This window comes from Equus quagga, chromosome 3 (genome assembly GCF_021613505.1).
Source record: "Equus quagga isolate Etosha38 chromosome 3, UCLA_HA_Equagga_1.0, whole genome shotgun sequence".
In the NCBI taxonomy this organism is placed as follows: domain Eukaryota; kingdom Metazoa; phylum Chordata; class Mammalia; order Perissodactyla; family Equidae; genus Equus; species Equus quagga.
Window position 1 is genome coordinate 37,765,065 of NC_060269.1, and position 22,954 is coordinate 37,788,018.

The following is a 22,954-nucleotide window of genomic DNA, read 5'->3' on the forward strand; positions in this document are numbered from 1 at the left end:
ACAGGACACACGAATGAGGAAGAGAATAGCACAAGGCATGAGATCAGAGAGGTAGGCAGGGGTCAGATCATATGGATCAAGTAGGATTTTCATCCTATGTTTAACGTGAAATAGGAAGGTTTATGTTAAGGAGTGACATGATCTGATTTACAGTTTTAAAATATCACTTTGGCAGCTCTGTGGAAAGTGGATTGTAGATAGTTAAGGGTAGAAAAGGGTGACCAGATCTACTAATGCTAGGCAGGGAGGGATGACAATGATGGCTTAGACTCATGATAGACAGACATAAATGGTTTCCAAATATGTTTTGGAAATACCACCAACCTAGCTGCTTGTCATCACCAACTTCTTATGCCTCCCTACTCACCACATGGTTTTTTCCAGTCATAGAGCTATCCTATACTCCTTCCCACATGCTGGACTCTCTGCTTTGAATTCCCCTACCCTTTCTACTATTTCACCCTCTTAACTCCTCATTTCTTAAGGATTACGTTTAGGCAGTTATTACTCCCTTAATCTGGGTTGGCTGCTTCTTTTTTTGTGTGTGTGAGGGACATTAGCCCTGAGCTAACTCCTCCTCTTTTTGCTGAGGAAGACCGACCCTGAGCTAACATCCATGCCCAACTTCCTCTACTTTTATACGTGGGATGCCTATCACAGCATGGCTTTTGCCAAGCGGTGACACATCCGCACCCGAGATCTGAACCAGCGAACCCAGGGCCACCAAGAATCAGAACGTGCACACTTAACTGCTGTGCCACCTGGCCGGCCCCATGGCTGCTTCTCATTTGTGCTCCCACATGTAGTGTACACAGCTCACTCAGAGCACATCACTATACATACAACTTCTAAAACTTTTTTCTGACTCACTAAAACTCCATCAAGGAACTGTTTTATATTGAGGGCTAGACAACTGAGCTCTCAACTTTTGGATATCACAAATACCATTTATATGATAATTAATAGGTGAGTTCTAGATAAGTTAGGATATATAATTGTTCTAGAAACCATACCAGTAAATACAATTATATTCTAAATATATTAAAGAAATTACATCTTTGGAAAGGAAAAATTATTTTGTAAAATTAATATTCAACTCATCGTGTGTTTGTTTTGTGAATTTGGGTTTTAGAGTATTTTTTCCTTAATAAAAAGATTTATTCTTACTCATATCTGACCTTGAATTCAATTATCTTAATTTTTCTCTCTTTTTAAATTTCTTCTTTCTTTGGTTTTTGGTTTCTTTGAAATGGTGTTAGAAAGATTTGATAAGATTGTATGAAGGAAGAGAAGTGAATGAGTCAAACCAAATTCAGCAGAATTAATAATCAGAAAATAACCAACTTTTATTTATTTGTATGTTGTCTATAAAAGAATATATGTAATGCTAGGAAAATTGAGCAGATTAAAAAATGGTAAACATAACAAAAAAAGAAAAAAAGTGTACCAAAGAGATAGAGAAATAAAGAAAAGTAAAGAGGGCTGTTAGAATACACAGCTAAAGATAAGAATCTATCCTTTAGTTGGAGGTCACAGACAGCTGAAAAAAATTAGCATATTTGCCTGAAAAGTAATTCTTTCTGGTGTGTGATATATGCAAATACAGACATAGTTGTATATTGATAACCCAGCTGTTTTCTAAAAATTAAAAACAACATAAAAGTTTAATGTGCTGCGGGCTGTTTCTCTGATTACTCTTCCTTCTCTTATGGTTATTATTTCTATCGTTTAGTGCTTTTTTATAGGGAGATTATTTTTATGATCACTTACTATGCCATATGTATTAACCACTCACTCTAGAATAAAACTTCCTCAAGAAGAATGGAGCTTTTCCCAAGCAGTAGGTGAGTACATGACTTGCATGTAGACAACTTGCCCCTGTGTATGACTGTGTGAACATCTAAGTGTTCTGAACTGAACTAAAAATATAATAATGAACAGAAATAAGGAAAACTCTAGCTGCTGTACAGAAATAAGTTTTGTACAATCTGCTTTTAATACTAGAGAGGCACAAATCTATCCTGGTACCATTACTGAGGTTTTGCAGAGATAATGTTTTAATATAAGTCAAGTGTAAGAACAAATTTACATACTAATATTAGAGATGTTAAAGCATCTTAGAAGAACCAGATTCTGAAGAAAAGATGGTGTAGCTGGGAGATGGGGCTGGGAAGTAAATTAGGAGATGGCAATAGTCAAAGCTTTACAGCTAACAAGACTTGACTTGGAGGCTGTCCCAGCCTGGGGGTTTACAGGCATGTGGTTGGCCAGAGTTAGAGCAGTGAGAGCTAGCTCCCTGGGTCTCCTTGTATAGCTTTACTCTAATCTCAAAGTTTGGAAGGAACCAGTGCTTATGAAGAGAGAGGCAGTCTGAGGGCAACCTCTCTGAATAGTGGCCTCCTCCCAAGTCACCCTGTATCCCCTTACCCAGCCGTATTTTCTTCAAAGCATTTATCACTAACTGAAATCAGTCTTGGCTGTTTATTTTCTGTGCGTCCCATTAGAATGTGAGCTCCATGAGAGAAAGGACTTTGTCTGATTTTCTTTGCTCATCTCGGTATTTTTAGCACCTTGAACAAAATGAGTACTTGTTGAATAACGAATATATAATAAATGAAAGAATTAACTCTTCCAATTTATCAGCTCCTTTTTTTTATCTATCCAAACCAGCCTAGACCAACTATTTCAACAATATCCCTTTAACAATTTCATCACCCCCCTCCCACTCTCAATCCTTTTTTATATATTCCACCATACTCCCATGGCCAAACTCCATCTCTGTCTCTCTCTCTCTCCATATATATACTTAAACACACACACACACACACTACCCTTCTCTATTCAACTTTTTTCTACATCTACTCTCCTGCTATTGAGAACAGAGAAAAACAACATGGAAAGAAAATAATAATTTATTTACTATTGAGCATCTATTAAGCACCCATCACTATGTTAGGTATTTCCATAAATATTATCTCACTCTTGGTACAAACTCTCATAATCTTGTTGCCTTTCTACCTCATTCATGCACATTTACTTATCCCAGTCCCCAGGCTAACCTTCTACTCTCCAAGCACAAACAAGGCAGTATTGTTCCCAGCTGTCCAGTGCTTATCTCTATCTGTGTTCTGGATTTCGTTCCTTTCCTCTTCCTCATAGAGCATGGTAGTCTATTACATGCTTTCTTTCCTGTACGTTTGACATGCTTCTTTTAGGATCTTTCCTATCAACACAGAAACATGGTCAAATGTCTACCCATTAAAAAAAAAAATCTCCCTTAGAATGACTGCTTATGTGTATGGGTTTCTTTTTGTGGTGACAAAAATGTTCTAAAATTAGATTGTGGTGATGCTTGTATAACTCTGTGAATATACTAAAAATTATTGTATTGTACACTTCAAATTGGTGAATTGTATCATACATGAACTACATCTCAATTAAAAAGTTAAAAATTCTCCCTTCAATTATTCCCTTTCTGCACTGTGTTTACTTGTTCACCTTCCATTCACAGCATAGTCCTCTATCATCTAAATTACTTTCTCTAGGATCACCAATGACTCTTAGAATAATCCAATGGGTAGTTTTCATTTCTTATTTCTTCAATCTACTTTCAGACAGGATCTAAAACATACATGTGGTTATGCCACCCCCCTTCAACCTTCAATCCACTGCTTTATAATGCAGTCAAAATTACATTTTATGGCATTAAAGGTCCTTTGTGGTCTGGCTCCTGTTTCTGTCTCTTACCTTATCACCTTTGGTCCATTCCACATACATCATATTCTCCAGTCACGATCTCTTTCACCTACATGCAGGAAGCTTATGCAGTTTCTTCTATGTAGATATCCTTTGCTCACAGCTCTACCCAATGTTCTTATTCATTCTCCAATCTACAGCTCCAGCGTCTTATTTCCCAGAAAAGGTGCCTAGATTCTGACTGTCTGGGTTTAGTGTCTATCCTCTATGCTTGTGCATACGTATAATGTACTTATCTCTATACTGAATTTATCAGTGTATTATAATTGTTTACTTATCCATATTTCTCCACCAGACAATGAACTCTAGCTAATAAGGTGGAGACTTGCCTTTCAACTCTTTAAGCTGTTTACGTATTTTGGGTTTAGTAAAAGATCATTGAAAAAAATGAATAAATTAAGGACTTATCCTTATTTTCTGTATTCTCCTTCCCTCACTTTACAATGAACTCTGCATGTATCCTCTAGGAAATGGTCTCTAATAACCATTTCTAATAAAGTGTTAACATTCTATGATTCTTTCTATAATGCAATCATTAATTTATGTTCTTTTTTAATAGTTGTGTTTTCCAACCTCTGGGTTTAATAGTGAACATAAGGGAAGGAACTAACACTTGTTGAATACTTACGATGGGATAGGCACCATGCATTTACATGCATTATACTTCACCTAATCCTTTACGGGGTGAGCATTACCATACCAATTCCATATATGAGCCAACAGAGTCTCAGGAGGATGCAAGTCACACACTAGTAGGAATCAGGGCCAGGAATCAAATCTACATTTATTTGTTTGTTTATTCTACTGTATCACACTGCATTGTGCCACAAGAGTTAGCACTATGATATGGAATGGCCATAATAAAAGATCCTATTTGTTTTAATAACACTCAGAAAGCATTATGAATTAATCATGTATATTTATAAGAATAGTGCTAAGTAATGAAGTGATATATTCTCCTTTCAACATTCTTAGAACGTAACAGGGCACGTTTTTTGAATGAATGCTTAATCTAATATATATGTTTATATAATATAAAAATAAAATAGGGTGTGATAAGTGGAAAACTTTTCAGTTAAAGTTTAATATGCTAATAATGAACTACTTGGGGTTGCAGGGAAGAAAAGGAAGTCAAAGAAACTTAAAGCAAAAGTTTTAAATAGTCTTTAGCAACTGCCGATTATGAGAAATAAATACTAAAAACTTATTTGATATGGCAGTTCCTCAAAAAGTTAAAGATAGGATTACCATATAATCCAGCAATTCCACTTCTGGGTATATATCCAAAAGAACTGAAAGCAGGGACTTAAAGAGATACTTGTTCACCAATGTTCATAGCAGCATTATTCACAATAGCCAAAAGGTGGAAACAACCCAAAATGTCCATTGACAGATGAATGGATAAACAAAATGTGGTATACACATACAATGCAATATTATTCAGCCTTAAAAAAGAAGGAAATTCTGACACATGCTACAACATGGATGAACCTTGAAGACATTATGCTTAGTAAAATAAGCCAGACTCAAAAGGACAAATATTGTATGATTCCACTTATATGAGGTACTAGAGTAGTGATGGGGTTCAAGGCAGGCCATCCCAAGATGCGCCACTCTGGAATGCAGACTATTTCGAGCTGAAGAAAATAAAGGCTCAGACTCAGCAAGAACATTCGACCTTTAACCCCTAACTGCCTAAAAGAAATTTAAAATAAAGGCCTGTCCCTAGGACAGGCCATCACCATAGATAACTTTGGGTTCTGGTAGACTGGGAGAATCCTTGCTAAGCCCACTCTTAACAAAGTTCTATTTACCAAACATTTGCTTTTCCATTTCCATGTGGGTTGCCTTCCTCCCCTTTGAAGCCCCAAATCGCTACCCTAAACGTCCTCCTTGTCTGTAGCTGAAGATACTTAAACAGGCAGCCTTGGCCAGTTGTCTGAGTTGCTCAGTTTTCCTGAGCCTCTCCCATGTATACATGCTATAAAGCTTTGTTTAATTTTCTCCTGTTATTCTGTCTCATGTGAATTTAATTTGTGGTCCAGCAGAAGGACCCAGACCAGGTAGAGGAAATGCCTTCCTCCCCTACAGCAGTCAAATTCCCAGAGACAGAGAGTAGAATGGTGGTTGTCAAAGACTGAGGCAGGGAAATGAGGAGTTACTATTTAATGCCTACAGAGGTTTCATTTGGGAAGATGAAAAACAAGATGGATGGTGGTGATGGTTGCATAACAATGTGAATGTACTTAATGCCACTGAATTGTACACTCAAAAATGGCTAAATGGTAAATTTTCTATGTATTTGCCACAAGAAAAAACATTATTTGAAGTCATAACATGTTAGTTTAAGTGAAAGAAAAACATATAATTTAGTTTACACATATAATTCAACTACATATCTAATGTCTAAAGGGTGTATGCCCAATTTCAAACATTCTACCAAGTTAATTTAACCAACATTTATTGTCCCATTGTCTAACCACATGCCCTGAATTTGGATTCAGTAAATATGATAACCAAAGATACATGACAGTCTTCTAGATCTTGACTGTCCAATATGGTAGCCACTAGCCATATGTGGCTATTTAAATTTTAATTAAATAAAATTAAATAAAATCAAACATTAAGTTCCTCAGTCACATTAGCCATGTTTCAAAAGCACAATAGCCACATGTGACTAGTGGCTACCATATTGGGCAGTTGTAGATATAATGAACATTTGCCTCACTGCAGAAAGTTTTATTGGACAATGCTTTTTTTAGATTATACTTTAAATAGTATTCAGTAAACTCCTTTGGTAAATCCTTAGTGTCGTGAGAAGGAAAGGTAATCAATTCAGAATAAAAACAGAGTCAATTATGTTGAGTGATCTGCAAAGGAAACAACCAGCTGATTTAATGTTTCATTTTTTCACTAGCAGTGTCACACAGATACAAGCTGAGAGCCATCCCTTATCATGCAATGTTGCATAAACTTTAATGACGTGAAAGGTATAGCTGTATCACTGTGGGCACACACCAATAGAGAAATCTTCAAAAAAAAAATAGGATCTCACATTGGGAGAAATGGTGTTAAGTATATTTTCATAGTAACTCTACAGAATATTATGGCATTTCAAAATTAAAACTATGTACACAGATTATATAGCAATATAAAATGATATATGCTGGTATGATAAGTAAAACAGGAGATTATAATATGGAGTTTATATTTTGATTTCAGTCATATAACAGCTATGTAGAGATATGGATACTTACTAGATGGGAATATAAAAAAACAAAAACAGGTGGTATATTTGGTGAAGAATTATGGACATTTAAAAGAACAAAGCAGCACTGTTCAAATATTGTTAAAACAATAAAAAAGGAAGTAAATGAGCCTATGCTATTCTAGTCTAACAATGAAATTATGCACTGTTTTGTGACACCATTGGCATGTTTGCTCAAACCTCAATTTCATATGTGGAACCCTATGTGCATCCTGTGTGATGCAGTCAATTGTTGCTCTAATAAAATAAAATGCCCCCCCGGAGAGAATATTTTCAGAGAACTGAAAAATTGGAAGAGTCTTTTAGAGTTCATCTGATCTAGCTCTAAAATAAACTGAAAAATAGCAATTCAAAAACTATGCATTTTAAGACAAATGTACATCTAGTGCTTGGTGCTTTTGTCCATGTACTAGCCTGTATCTAGCACATAAACCAGGTGATAATATAGATTGGCAAATATATTTAAATATGTACTTATTACATACTGTCAACAGGATCAGGTCATAAGTAGAATTATTGGGGAACGCATCAAGTGCTGGTAAAAAATGACAAACTTTACTTGTTACAAATGTTCCTTTTAAAGTGATGTACAACTTTGCCTATGACTCAGAAGTCCTTGGTTTCTTAAATATAATTATGTTCTAAAATTGTACAGATATTTAAGGCTGTATCTGTTCAATTCTATGATCTTTGCACATGATGTATATTAGAGTTAGGAGGATGCATTCAATTAAAAATACTAAAAAAAAAAGCAAGGCTATATGCAGACTTTTTGGTGAATACTGTATTTGTCAAAACCATGTGTTGAGTGTTTACTTTAGACAATAAATGACAAAGATAAAACAAGTCTCAATAATGTCTAACACCAAGTTTGATGATATAGGAAAGTTTTAGACTTCATCCCTATTATTAACTTCTATACAGTTACACATGTACTTATGTATAATAGGTACTTGTTTTATCACACTTAAATAGATTTATGCTTATAATCTTATTTCTTTAATGAATTAATTACTATTTTCCTAATACTTTAAATTAGTCAGTAGCTTCAAACTTATAAAAATTATAAATATGATTATTGATCCCTTAATAGGTTCAAATTGAAAAAGCTCTCACGGTATATTGAGTCAAACATTTTGTTGGAAGTAAGTCCTGGGTTCAAGTCCCAGCTTGGTCATTAACTGAAAGGTTATTCTGCTTAAGTCACTTCACCCACCTGGTTTCAGTTTCATCATCAGTAAAATGAAAGCATGGGGAAGATGATACCTGGTACCTGCTAGTCTAAAGACACCTGTTAGACCCAGTCAGATAACTTACCTCTCTCAATACAGGATCAGTTATTGAATTCAGATTGACAGCTCCTTCATAGGTCAGGTAGTAGAATACATTTAGGGATCGAACAGCTTCTGGTCCTTGCTGTTTATAGCCAAAAATGAGATCAATCCATTGATGAAGCTGGCAGGAAACAAATTCACTCTCCAGGGCCTGGAAAAAAGGTGTAGATCATATTATTATGCTGGAATCTATTTTTAAAATACATAGAGAAATTTAGAACAAGCAGTAAGGTTTAACACTAAATTTACTGTGAACTGACTTATTCTGATGTCCTGTTTTCCACCAGAATCTGTTCTACTTTGCTCATTATTAGAGACTTTCTGGCACATGTCTCAGTGAATTATAATAGACTGCTCATGTTTCAGTATTATTCTACTGGGCTGTAAGCACTGTGAGGGCCAGGACTGGATCTATCTTGGTCACGTTTGAAACTCAGGGCTTGGCAGGTACTCAATTTATGCTTTAAAGAAAGGAGGTCATACAATGTAAAGGCTACTTCATGACAGCAAATGTGAAAACATTAAACATTTACTATCCACTTGAAATATTTATAATTTTTCTAGATATAAGCATTTTGTTGTCTACTGCAATAACGGTAACCAAATTATTAGTTATTTCAAATGAGTTTTTATGCCAACAAATTAAATCTTGGGAGAGAGAGTTATAATTACTGAATTATTATTCTAGGTATTACTATTAAACCAGACCAAATATTTGATGCTATTAACAGAGCAGTGTCCAATAAATAATGAATGGACATGATCAAGTACTCAGTGGAAATGCTGGGCACAAGATCTACTTCCAGTTCATCATTACATTCCCAGTTACTAGCATCGTACCTAAAACACAATAGGTACCAATAAATGTTTGCTGAATTTAATAAAGTTATAAATACAGAAGAGTTTAAAAAACTGCAGCCTTATTTTTAGAGAAGTATTCATATTTGTATTATTTAACTGTTCAAAATTTTTCCAACATAAAACTTTAGCATTGTGGACTAGTTTATCAATAAATAATGCTATTCAAATCACAGAGCTCTCAAACTGAAACTCTGAAGCTTAATTTGAAGTATACCAAGTTATATCAGATGATGTATCTCACTGAAATTCTTATTTTTAGACTAATAAGTGTATGGCTGTGATGTATTTTTGGTGTGGCTTGCTGCTATGTTATCAATATTATAAAAATAAATCTATTGGTTTTAAAACAGAATTGACTAACTTCTATGCCAAGCAACCAAAAAGATATTAGTTCACAGGTGTACACTATGTAAATATATGCTTTATTAAAATAAGTGCCTATGAATAAGAAAGATGTTTGTGGCTGAATTCAAATAATAGATTTCCTCTAATAATATTAACATGGCTTCACAATACATCACGTACAACAAAATATATAAAATAAATATGCAAATAAAATTCTGGGCAATTCTCGTATTCCAAAGTATACTTGAAATGAAATACACCTAAAAAATATTTAGCCAAGTTTCAATTGGGAAAGTTACTGTTTTAACATCTCTTATAAAACTCACTATATTTGTAAAATTAGTAAACAGCTAAGAGAGCACAAAACTGCTTAATTTTTTATTTGAAATAAAAAGAGAGGGCTTGTAATAACTTTAAGTAAATTCCTATTTTAAGAACAAGGATTTAAAATTAATCCAAAAATCCAGGAACTACTAATGCAAGTTGCACACAAAATGATACGTTTGTTTCATTAACTTAGGCCTTGGGTAGAGATGGGGGGGAGGTGAGGAACATGTTTAAAGTGACACATAAAAACAGCAATTGTCTTAATTTGTGTGCAATGCACTCTACACAAAAGCCCTAAATATGTTCAAATTAGAGCAAGCTGCTTGATTGTCACTGCAGTCTCATGTCACATTAATGCATGACAAACATTAAACCATACACTTAAATGGCAATTTATATCATTTAAATGTTTACTGCCAGACTAGCTCATCACTCATTTAAATGTGACTTTCTGACAGCTAATTTCAGTTAATTTTCTCCAATTCACTTAATTAGAACTTTCAATCAGGGAAGGACCTATACATATCTTCAAGCTTACATCCTTTTCAGTTGTTCAAAATCTGAGTTAATAAACTGCTGAAAGCTCTACTATAATAGATTAGCATGCAGTATCTCTGAGTCCACAAAAAAAGTGTGACTATATGAAGCAAACTCGCTGGATGTACTCTGGGAAAGAACCTACATTTATTTACGTAAATAATACTCTCGCCAGTAGTTTAAATAAAAAACATTTAGTTCATATACACACACTATTGAAACAATAAAAAAACCCTGCATCCAAGCTAATTAAAAATTAATGATTTCAAAATTGTTTAATAAGATAAAACAGTCAGGAGTCTCCTGAGTGTCTGTGGTGTTGTGATTTGAGACTATAAAATTCTAGAAGGCTCAGCAAATGATGAAGTATAAATGAATTTTCTCAATATTAAAGCTCTAAAAACTAGGGCAATTTTATTTTATGTGTCATCAAACAAAGAATTGTGAGTTTTCCTAATGTTGATTACTTCTTTATGCACATTCAAAATGGTGAAGTTGGTTAGCTTTAGATGCTGTTAAACCTTTACATCTTGACACCACATCAGAATGTCAAGCAAAAATGCTAAAATGAAAGACACTGTATGCTCACATTATGCTGCAAACACACATGTAGATGACTACAGTGATGGTCAGTCCTCCCTTTACACCGTCATGTGATCACTACTTAAGGGGATGACCAGTAAGTCATGGAATTATTGGCAAAATCTTCTCCAGAGGTTGATAAACATGCTACTTTCATGAATTAACTTTAAATAAATTTCTAAAAACGAAAGTAAAAATCTCGTTAGTGGTCTTCAAGCATTTCTTGCAATACCTTAAAAAGGGACCCAAAAGAATGACTCCTACGGATATAAGATAATTCCGAAAGGTTTTAAAATCATTTCAGTACAAAGTCAGTTCAAGACTTTAATGTCCTTTTGCTATCAGTGAATGACAACTGCCTAACCAAAAGTACATAATAATAAACAAATGCACTTCCTAAAGACTTGAGGGAAGAAGTAAAGACAAGCAGGACAAAATTATTGAGGGAAAAAAATACAAATAATTCAAAACAGAATACCCTGGGATTACCTTTAATAACTTCTGTTTTTGAGATTCAAAACATAAATCATAAAACATATTAAAAATTCTTTAAATCTCTTTTTATATGTTAAGATTTTAAAAAATATTCTTCATATAAAATATTTATTTATATCCACATTTTTCATCACAAAAAAATAAAAACATGTGGGTGGAATGCTAAGCATCTGAGATTTTTCAAAGCCTTTAGGACAGACAGTCCTCATTAAGACTTGAGTTAAATATGGTGTGCAGCTAGGGGATAGTAACATTCTTCCCATGCTGCTCTCAAACCTAACCAATCAATTGTTAGTACTCCCCTAGCAGGATACATCATTTACATCCAATGTGTGCTCTGAGTAAAATTTGTAAAAAAGAAAATCCACTAAAATGTCCAACACAATACAATAATATCCAACTCATCTCAGTTATTATAAAATAAATCAGTGACTAATGTCCAATTGTTAAGGATCAAATAAGACTATGAAAAGACTATCATATGAAGCCTCACACAAATTGTCAATCCAATCCAGGGGGACTCATATTAGTCTTGACAAACTGTCTTGGGGCTGATATCTGTTTTTTTAATGAGATCTATCAAGCAGAGACTAAAACACTTGAGATATGCTAAAAAGTACAGTATACAGATGTCAAATACAAACACTTATTAGTAACTTTCATTTGTTTGGTCCAGATGCAGAACATCAACAAATTAAAGCTTTAATATTATAAAGATAATAGTAGATTATTCATAAATAACTCATTTGTGTAGCCTTGTGTCAGAAATAATGATAACATATATGAATATATCTAACAATAAATCTCACTGAAAGAATGTAATCTATGTTTTCCTGAAACTAACCCATTAAGGAAATGAATTATTTATTGATAAAAAAATTATATAAAATTATTCTTGTTTCCTATAGTGGAGTCAATATGATAACTTACGTAGAGATAATTTGCTTTTTCCAAGAAATTCTAAGCTTTTTGAGAATAAAATGTCTAAAATAAAAGTCATTAATTACGTTTTTAATTAATCTATGCATGCTTTAGAGATAACTAGCAATTTCCTTTTATTTTCAAACAATCAAATTTTCTCTAATGTAAAAATTATGTAAAATCAAGAAAACCAATTTCAGTTAACAAAAGAACTTATTAGATAATTGTTTACCTCAAGACCAGGAAACCTTGTGTATTATTTGTGTTTCTCATACTTGTAATTCCCAGATTAATGCTAATATTTATTTATACTTTTGCTAAATGTTCTCATACCATGTCATTTTTACAGAGCAACCAGATAAAGCCCACTGATATCTATAGGATAAATTATTTTCATGAAAAGTTCAAATATTATTTACAAACTTTTAAGTATAGAAATAATTGTATAACCAGAAGGAAATAGCTCTGTCCTGTCCAGATACACACTTCTGCAAATGTATACCGCTACTTTCATTCCAAGGTTTCTGAAAGGCTTGATCCAGTTCTGAGATACAAAATGCCATAGCTGTAAGTTTCAAATAAGAAAATAAAAAATCACTGGGTAACCCTCTTGACTGGATATACATTTAATTCTAAGATGTATTTAATCCTATTTTTAATGAAAGAAAGAATAAAAATTAGTTTGTAAATTTTTAACTGTACATGTAATTAAGAGTCAACTCATTTGAACGTAGATAGTAATATGTTTCAAAGAGCTAATGTTTGGATTGGCAAGAATGTAATACACAACATTATGAACTCGGAATTTTAAGTATTTTTCATTTCAAATACATATAATACAGCCTTCTTCCTACACACACACACACACACACACACACACAGATTTAAAATGAACTAGCCTGTTATGTTTGCATGTGCTGGATTTCAAACACTAGTGGTAATGTTTCCTTAACATTGATATATGACCTTTGTAATTTACATTGAAGAAAGCTGTTTTTTTCAGCCTAATTAGAACTGTTTCAAATTTTCTTGCTAAATATATGATATAAAGTCCTTTCAACTTTTTTATTCTAGAGTTTCTTTCCATGTCAACTTTGTTCCAATCAAAATATGCTTTGAATTAAATGATTTTGATTGAATATGTGGATCACATTTCACTTCTAAGATTTAAAGTCCAAAAAGGAAAAGTTTAGCCTGTTCAAACAAAGCAAGAGCAGCCACTTTGTGGAAAGCTATTCACATTTAAGAAGACTGACAAATTGTTTGTGTGCACCATTAGGTCTAGTTTCTGCAATAGTTGCCAGATTTCCTGTCCCCCTAATAAGATACATTAACTCTGTAAATGCTGGCTCTGAATTTGTGATGAATCCAAATAACTTCAGCAAATTTTTAATCTACCTAAAATTTCTTTGTTTGAAAGAAATTCAAAGAATAGAAAACTTGCCATTATATAAAAATTTTCAAGAAACCAAGGTCACAGAAAAATCAGCATTTTTTTCATACTAGACAGACAAAAATTCAGGATGTAAATATGGTTTCCAAATGAGATTTTCCAGAATAATAAATCCACATTAATTCTCATTTTTAAAAAATGCATTAATTAACCTACTTAAGGAGTACTTGTTCAGGTGAAACACAATAGTGAAAATATTGAAATATTTGATGAACTATAATCTACTAATAAGAGCTCAACATTCTCCCATATTGATTACAAATATATCACAATGCTTCAGAATTCAGATATTTACCTTAATATATAACAAAAATGTGAAACAAATTTTATACTATTTACAAAGAAAAGTTTAACTTTGGAGGCTTAAAAATATTGTGAAGATGTGACATTAAGAACAATAAATTGTGAATGTTAAAAGGAAAGAAAAAAAGCAGGATCAAGGATTTAGAGAAAAAAATTATGGGATGTTAAGAACAAAAATAATATCTGACAGTTAAAAAGAAAATGAAATGTAGTCAACAACACATTGAAGTTCAGGCTGAAAAGCAGATAGAGAAATCAGTAAGAGGAGTTCTGTGCTTCTCAACTGCCCTTGAACTGTTGGGCAGAAGAGAGATTTTGGAGCCGGCAGCACACTGTTCACTCTACCTTTATATCATTACTAAAGAAAAGTGGGAGTCAGTATCATATCTTGATATAACCATCAAGCACTCGTGCATCTTTTGGCAGGAGAATCATTCTGTCTACGATTGTTATTGTGTAGTTTTAAATGGACTAGTCAACCAGCTGTTATATATTTTACACACTGAAGGCCATGTTTCCTTTGAAATTCATAGTTTTAATCTCAACTGAAGTCTGTATTGCTGTGTGCCAAGATCAAAAGGATTAGGCAAACTTGCACAATTACCCTCCTTTTCAGAGATGATTTTTTTCTAATGTTTAAAACAGTCCTATATGCTGACATTTTATCCAACTATTTTCTTTAGAGCTACAGAAAATTAAAACATTTAATTAACATTTCAACCTTAGGTCACCCTTAATCTAAAATCTAGGAATTCATAATATACAGATTTTTAAACTAGTTACAGTATAACACACATAGGGAGACAGAGCTTTTAAAAATAATTCTATTTAGTAAGAACTGATGGGGAAAAACTATAATGAAAGGATGGATATACCCATTTTTTTATTATTTGCATTTTGCACAGCTTTGCTCAGCAAACAGTTCACAGAACTTACAATGATGCATATGCATCAAGACAAAATAAATTTAATGTAACAGAAGTAAGTAATGCAAAGATCAGGACAAATCACGCCATGAAATTCTATAGACTTGTTAGAGGTACACATGTATTTGGCCCTAAGCTTTCTAGCAGGCAACATAAAGAAAGAAACACGAACACTTACAAGAGTCAAAAATGACCATATTGTAAAAACAAACCAGATGGCCTAGAAAAACACATTATTTCTATTCCTGAGATAAGAAATTCCTCCCTTGGCAATATGATGGAATCCAGGTATGTGAATCTCGGAGGGACTGACTTAATCCTGGGATAGATTTAAAGTATAGACAAATGGAGAAACTACATATTCTTCAGGCGATCCTGCATAAACATTTCCTCTTAGGTGAGGCTTTGAATGGTAAATTCTAGATTACACTCCATGACGAGTATCTGGAATGCAGCCATTTTATTTTGTTAGTTAAATGTTAGAACCACACGTTTCAACAGCTAAACTGAGTCACGGGACTAATTATCTCTTAAAAATGTGAAGAGCATAAGGAGAACACAAAGAAGCATCTTTGGAAGGTAGGCCCGCCTTCCCTTGGATGGGGACGTGGCCTATCCTAAGACAGGTCCAAGTTTCTCCACAGAGAGTAATTTTGGGTAGTTTCCCATACAGATAAATACGCAAAAAAACCTCGAAATGCCAACCATGATATCCTAATACTTACAGATATTAAAATGTTTCAAACTGATGTAGTGATGCTCAACCCTTTAAAAAGAATTAGTAAGGTATCCCTAGAAAATCATTTTCGAGCATTGTAAATTGCTGTTATGCTAAGATAAACTAATTATAAAAATATATACTTAAGTAATTAAAATATTAATCTAAAATTCTCAATTATCCACCTAGATATGCAGAAAGGAATAGGTTTCCTCTTCAACAACCATCAAAAAATGTATTCATCTGCTGTATGAACTTTTGAAGGTTTTATTTTATAGTCAGTTACAAAAGGAAGGAAACAAAACCAAAAAAATTTAATCCCTTCCCATTTGCTTATCCACATAGATCTGATAAATACTAGCAGTCTCTTGCCTTTGAAGATGACCAGACCAGAATCCCTACTTATTGCCAGATGTAGTTTAATCCCACGGGGACTCCAGACAAAAACAAGGAGCTGTCTTCATGGCACCAATGATTCCCTGAACTGACTGCTATAAACTTACACTGGCAAATCAAAATCCTTGGCAATACAGAACACTTATTATATCACCACTCCCAAGAATATCCAATAAAGAAAAACTTGAACTAAGGAATATGAATGCAAAAATGGCTGAATATTTTTTTAAAGCATTGACAAGTTCAGCAAGAGAATTACATCTGCAATTACTTTGTGTATGTAATTGTATACACATAGATTATGTAGGAATAAAGTCTTTTTTCATTCTGCAACTTTTGATTAATATCAGCAGCTCTGTCATCCATTCAATCAACAAACATTTATTGAGTCTTTACTATAGGTTCTGTTCTACACTAGATTCTGGGGATAATGAGATGAGATGTTCCTTTGGAGGGAGGGCAGGGAGGCAAAAGGTCATCTCTAAGATGACTACAATAGTCTACATGAGAGGTGCTGAGAGCCTCAAGAAAGTAGCAGTGGGAGTAAAGAAGAGGGGACAGACTTCAGAAAGATCTAAGTTAATTTATTACTTACACCAACTGATTGCCAATGTGAGAAGTGAAGGAGAGGGAGTTCAGGATGACACCCAGGTCTCAAGTTTGGACGTTAATCATACTGGAGAAGGAACAGTTTACATGGTAAGAGATTAATTCAGTTTTGAACTTAGTGTTAATATTTTGGATTTTCTTTTATAGATTTGAAGTTAACTCTAAGCTGTTTTTGGGTCTAAGACTGCTAATTATAACAGAAATGTGCATACCACTTAAATATTAAACTATGTTCGTGTTTAATACTGGGATGTCGAAGCCAAAAAAACTTGGGATAAAAGTGACCAAAATTTGACTCAAATTCACCACCAAGACTTTACACCAGTGCTGTCCAATAAAATATAATGCAAGCCACGTATGTACTTTAAAATTTCCTAGTAGCCACATTTTAAAAAATAAACAGGTGAAATTAATTTTAATATAGTATAACCAAAAATATAAAATATCATTTAAACATATAATCAACATAAAAATTATTATTTTGTATTAAATCTTAGAAATCTGGTATGCATTTTACACTTACAATGTACAGCACATCTCAATTCAGACTAGCCACATTTCAAGTGATCAATAGCTACATGCAACTAGCGGTTACAAAACCGAACAGTAAAGCTTTATTTGGTTCCAAATACTGAATCTGCATTCAGATTTTTAGGGCACTTTGATACAAAAGGGAATGCAGGGATTAACAATATTTAACCCTTTAAAAAAATACAGCTTCTCCTACTGAAAATAAAGATAAACCTTACAAAGCACCAAGCACCTGCAGACTCAGAAATGACCTTTGATGCAGTTTTGAAGAGGTCATTACAGTTCTCAGTGCGATGAAGAAGGGCTGTATCTTAGGGCATGACAGCAGAAACATAATATCTTCAAGTGTGAAACTGACATAATGCTCTGCAACATGTATTCTTTAGTCACTTACAAATCTCTGAAGAAATGTGGCAGCATTCAAAAGATGGCACTATGACTATCCTCTCTAACAATAAAGATAAAGGGCTAATTCTACCAACTACAACGTCATCTGTAAACTCTCCATCCTTAAAGTCCTTGGTTAGAGTTCCTAAATATTGTTCACTCAGCTGTATCAGCAATGTACTTTAAGAACTACCATATAGCCATAGACTACAATTTAGTATAAGGAACACAATGTTTGCTGAAAGTCAGATATGTGAAATCTGTAGACAATGTGGATGTATTGATAAACATAAGAAGCACCTTATTTTAGTAGCAGATGGAACTAGCCTCTGTTGGCCCACTTCTAGAATTTCCTTAATATCTGTAACAACAATCTATGAATCTCTAAATCACAATAAATTGAAGGTCTGATTCTTTCTTAATTATCAAAGGAATAATGACTAGTTAACAGGGTCAGTCTTGTTTAATTATTTTTATGCAGCCGTAAACACACCAGTAATATGAGATCGACAATCTAAACTTCTTGAGAGATTTAAGTAAATTTGTTATTTATGCTTCCTTACCTCCCTTTCACTTAACTAATCTCTCGTCTTTCTATTATAGGTACATCACCGAAAATGTTTTTGCTAGGATTACCATGTCCAACTGTCTGAATGCAATGGATGCTTATCTTCCCTCGCTTCACCTCTCTGCATTATAGCATTTATGTTTCTTATCTCTCTTCTCTAAGTTTCCTTGATACCCTCCTCCTTCCAGATTCTCTTTCTACTTTTCTGATTCTCCTTCTCACTTTTTAATGTAGGGCCTTTTTTCTCTGTCTACCTCTTCAGTGTTTGTTCTCCTCAGGATTCAGTCCCAGGCTCTTGTTTCTGATATAACTCAGGCTAGATGAGCCAGACTTCAACTACCTAAACCAGCAATTATTACTATCTCCAGCGTTTCAAGTCCAAAATGTCAGCTGCCCATTAGACTACTTCTTTTGGTGTGCGCCTCAGGTAACTCAAACCTAATATATCAAAAAACGAATGAACAGTTTTTCCTCTTAAACTTGCTTCCTTTCATGCTTTGTTGATCATGAATGCAGTCCTTCACCCAGTCAGCTAATTTAGAAATCTGGCAGTCATCTTGACTTCTCCTTTTTCTTTTCCCTCCAAAACCTTACCTAATCAGACAATAAGCCTCCAAAATATCTTTCAAATTCATTCTTTCTTTTCCTTCCACTGTGACTATCTTTGGTTCTGTGCTTCAGTATGTCTTGCTTCAATTATTCTAACACTATCCCAATTGTTCTCTTTATCTCTAAAATCTCCCTCTTCAATCCCTTTTCCATACTAATTTCTATCTAAAACCTGAGCAAGTCACTACTCTCCTTAAAGTTTTCAGTGTTTCTCCTTTCCCTAAAGTAGCGGATCTGGAACTTTAACATGCACTAAAACAAGTACCTGGAGTACTTGTTAAATCACAGATTGCTGGACTCCCACCTACAGAGTTTCCATTTCTGTAGACCTGGAGCTCAGCCAGAGAAAGTCCAAAGAAAAAAGTCCATACTACTTACAAGGTATTAAACATTGTTCATATAATCTGCCTCTAGTTTTATCTTTCCATAGGTATTGCTCACAGTTTTCTTACACACATATTACATTCTACCTTCTGAATCAAGTTTAGCTCATATACCATACTATACCATCAAAATATTTGTTCACACTGCTTCTTTTTCTTTTGTTTTTTTTTGAGGAAGATTAGCTTTGAGCTAACTGTTGCCAATCCTCCTCTTTTTGCCGAGGAAGACAGGCCCTGAGCTAACATCCATGCCCATCTTCCTCCACTTCATATGTGGGACGCCCGCCACAGCATGGCTTGCCAAGCTGTACCATGTCTGCACCCGGGATCCGAATCGGCGAACCCCGGGCCACCCAAAGCGGAACGTGCATACACAACCGCTGCGCCACTGGGCTGGCCCCCACACTGCTTCTTATATCTGTAATACCCTTTCCATCATCTTGCTCCCTCCCTAGCAAACTCCTACTCATTCTTAAAGACTAAGATCAGATGTACTTTCCTCGGTTAAGCCTTCCCCAACCTTCCCAGGAAGCAAAATAAGTCATTTCCTCTTTTGGTCTCAGGGTAAAAAAAAAAAAATTGTAACTACGTATGGTGATAGATGTTAACTAGACTTGTGGTGATCATTTCACAATATATACAAACATCAAATCATTATGATGTATAGCTGAAACAATAATATATTATATGTCAATTATATCTCAATTAAAAAATATTTCTAAAAATTATACACACACATAAAATAAATAAAATGTTAAATGCTTCAATGATTGTGCTTCTCCTTCATGGTACATACCACAAGTATTATATTATTTGTTATATTACATTATATATTATCACAAGCTATATATTTATTTGTTTTGTTACTTACTTATTATCCATCTCCCTCACTAAACAATAAGTTCCATAAGGGCAGGTACTGTGCGATCTTTCTCAATGCTATTTACCCAAAGACTAAGTAGTAGGTACTCACAAAATATTTATTGAATGAATAAATAAATACATCACTTAATCTATTTCTCTAATTAGTTACTGTCATGCCTGTTTGATCTTCATAATGACAGCCCCAAAGGCCAGATGTCATATCTTCCAATTTTGTGATCACAGACCTAATTACCCAGTAGGCCTCTAATAAATGTCTGTTGAATGAATGAATGGCATTTAAGAAATTCTTGTGATTTCGTACAATTCAGTGTCTATGCTGAGGGACTCTGATCTTGAAGCATTGTATAAGAAGCATGAAACTGACCACAGAAACTTTATCCAGTTGATACAGTGCTAATTTGGCAGAGTTTTAGAAAATGTGAAGAATTTCTGTGATTACTAGCCATTGCAAATGAGATATCTCACTTTGTTAACCATACAATCATATGTAGGGTAGGATGATTACATCGAAAGAAGAAAAAATGAAGTGGGTATTAGAGTGTCATCTTTCCAGGTTTCATTTTCCCTGAACAATGTCAGAAAGACGGATGCAAATGCTGTCAATCATAAACTTGACAAAGGCTTTAGAAAGACAATACATTATGCAAGGAAAATTTATCTGAAGGTCAACTTGGAAGAAATTCACTGACCAACAAAACAACAATATAATAACAATAACAGCAGCACTTAACATTTACTGAGTGCTTATGATATGCCCAGTTTTATGCTAAATGTTTTACATGGATTATTTTATTTAACCCTCACAATAATCCTATGAGATGAGCACTACATTTTTAAAAACTGTTTTGCAAATGAGGCTAAGAATGCTAAGTAAATTGCCTAATGCCACATAGCTAGTAAATGTCAGAGTTGCAACCTGAACCCAGATCTGACTCCTAAAGCCATGTTATTAACCAATACGCATCCTTTTGAAAAATCTGCCAAAGCTACATTATGAAAATTCTAAAAATATGAAACCACTTTATACTAAGAATTATTTTTAATCAGTTTCACATATATAATTTGTTAACACTAGTATTAAGTATTGCTGAGTATATATTAAATCTGATGTGCCATGTCGACCTGGAGGCTTTATTTACAGATGCTATTGTTCTTTCAACTGGTTTTTGCTTTTACACATGCCTTTTTAAAACTAAAACTTTCACCCTGTTTTACAGTTTATTTTTCTGTCTTTCTCACTAGAATGTGAATTCCTGGAAGGAAGAGATTATATCTGCATCCTTGGAGCTGAGCACATGGTAGTCACTCAATAAGTATTTACAGAGCTGAATAACAAATTTATATTCTAGGCCTCTTGTTCAATAATTTAACTGTATATTCATTAGGAGAATTTTAAAAATCAAGTTAAAAAAATCAGCCTTTAGAGAAAGACAGAGAACGCTAACATATTTGTTAATTGCTAAGTCTAAAGACTCTTGCATTAAACTATTTTGGGATGAGAATTAGCAATAAGAGTTCATTCTGTTAATTTCTGAACATCCAGGGACATCAGCAAGTTGTAAGAATGTGATTTCATGTATTTTAATGTGTATCATATTTTGTTTTGACACATGAACTAGTTGATTTCTTTAAATCAAACTATCATGCAAAAAGAACAGAGGAAATTTCTCTTATTTCCTATTTAAATAAACATTTTCATTTAACTACGAAACTTGATATGTTTTTGTTAATTTTTGGAAATTGTTTTAAATACTTTCCTGTAATAACATTGTCTCAAACTATCTACTCATAACACTGATTACACATTTTTCTTTCTTTTATTTTTTAAAAAGTATAGCACAAACATTATTTGCTTTTGTGATTTTAATCTCTCTTAAATGTGCCACTCCACAAACACTTTTAAATTAAACTACTATAACAATAAACAATGGCAAACAAATAAATCTGTTTTGAAATATTTTTTAAGCTTCTCTGATAACTCCTATGAAAATCCAGTAAGACACACTAGAGTACTGTAAAATCAGAGTTGGAATCACTACCTTTATTAATTTAGGAGAATTGGATCAAGGACATAGATGTATTCATTCTGAGAGACACCATTTTCCTCCTTTGTTGTTCAAAAATATAACTTTTCTTTGTAGAATGTCTACCATTTCAGTTAATTTCAACTCAAAGGATGCAGTTATAAGGTAGAATCTATTGACTATATTATTAGCAACATAAGCATTTACATTTTTCTTAAATATGTAGGTGAAAAGAAAAACAGCAAGGCAAGAGTTAATTGAAACATTCCTGTTTAGAGCAACTGCATTTAGGAGTGGGGGCTGGTGGACGGCGGAGGAGGTAGCAAGGCAGTGAGATGTAGAGTTAATCAGGGAGCAAATCCAAAGCCAGGCATGGATAGGCCTCACTAATGAGCCTCAAGTACCCTGCAGTGGTTTTCAAACTTAACTGGCTTCAAACGATGCCACCCCATGACAGAATGCAGCTAGCCATAAGAGGAGGGTGATTAGAATAAATGACTGGAGTAATTAACTCTGATGTGAAACCACCTGATTGGAAAAGAGAAGCCAAGAGCTATTTAGCTGATGGTCCTCCGGTAGAAAAAGGAAGCTTTCCCTTTCTCTTGTGCGGGTGTTCAGTTAGAACTCAACTCTTTCAAGTAGGTATTTGGTAGCACTAATGAAAAGCAGCTTTCATTCAAGGGCCTCTCAAGGGCCTTCCCATTCATTTTGAAAGGGGAAGAAAATAAAAGCTTCA

The 22,954-nt window shown here is 33.9% G+C and overlaps 1 protein-coding gene across 4 annotated transcripts in view; it reads right to left on the bottom strand.

Annotated features, from left to right (window-relative positions):
* LRBA (LPS responsive beige-like anchor protein) overlaps positions 1-22,954 on the bottom strand; it is a 710,247-nt gene that overhangs the window by 67,504 nt on the left and 619,789 nt on the right. For all 4 annotated transcript variants that reach the window (XM_046655938.1, XM_046655936.1, XM_046655939.1 and 1 more), the window contains exon 48: positions 8,342-8,509. In XM_046655938.1, the coding sequence (XP_046511894.1) occupies positions 8,342-8,509 (168 nt within the window). The remainder of the gene's footprint in view (positions 1-8,341; positions 8,510-22,954) is intronic.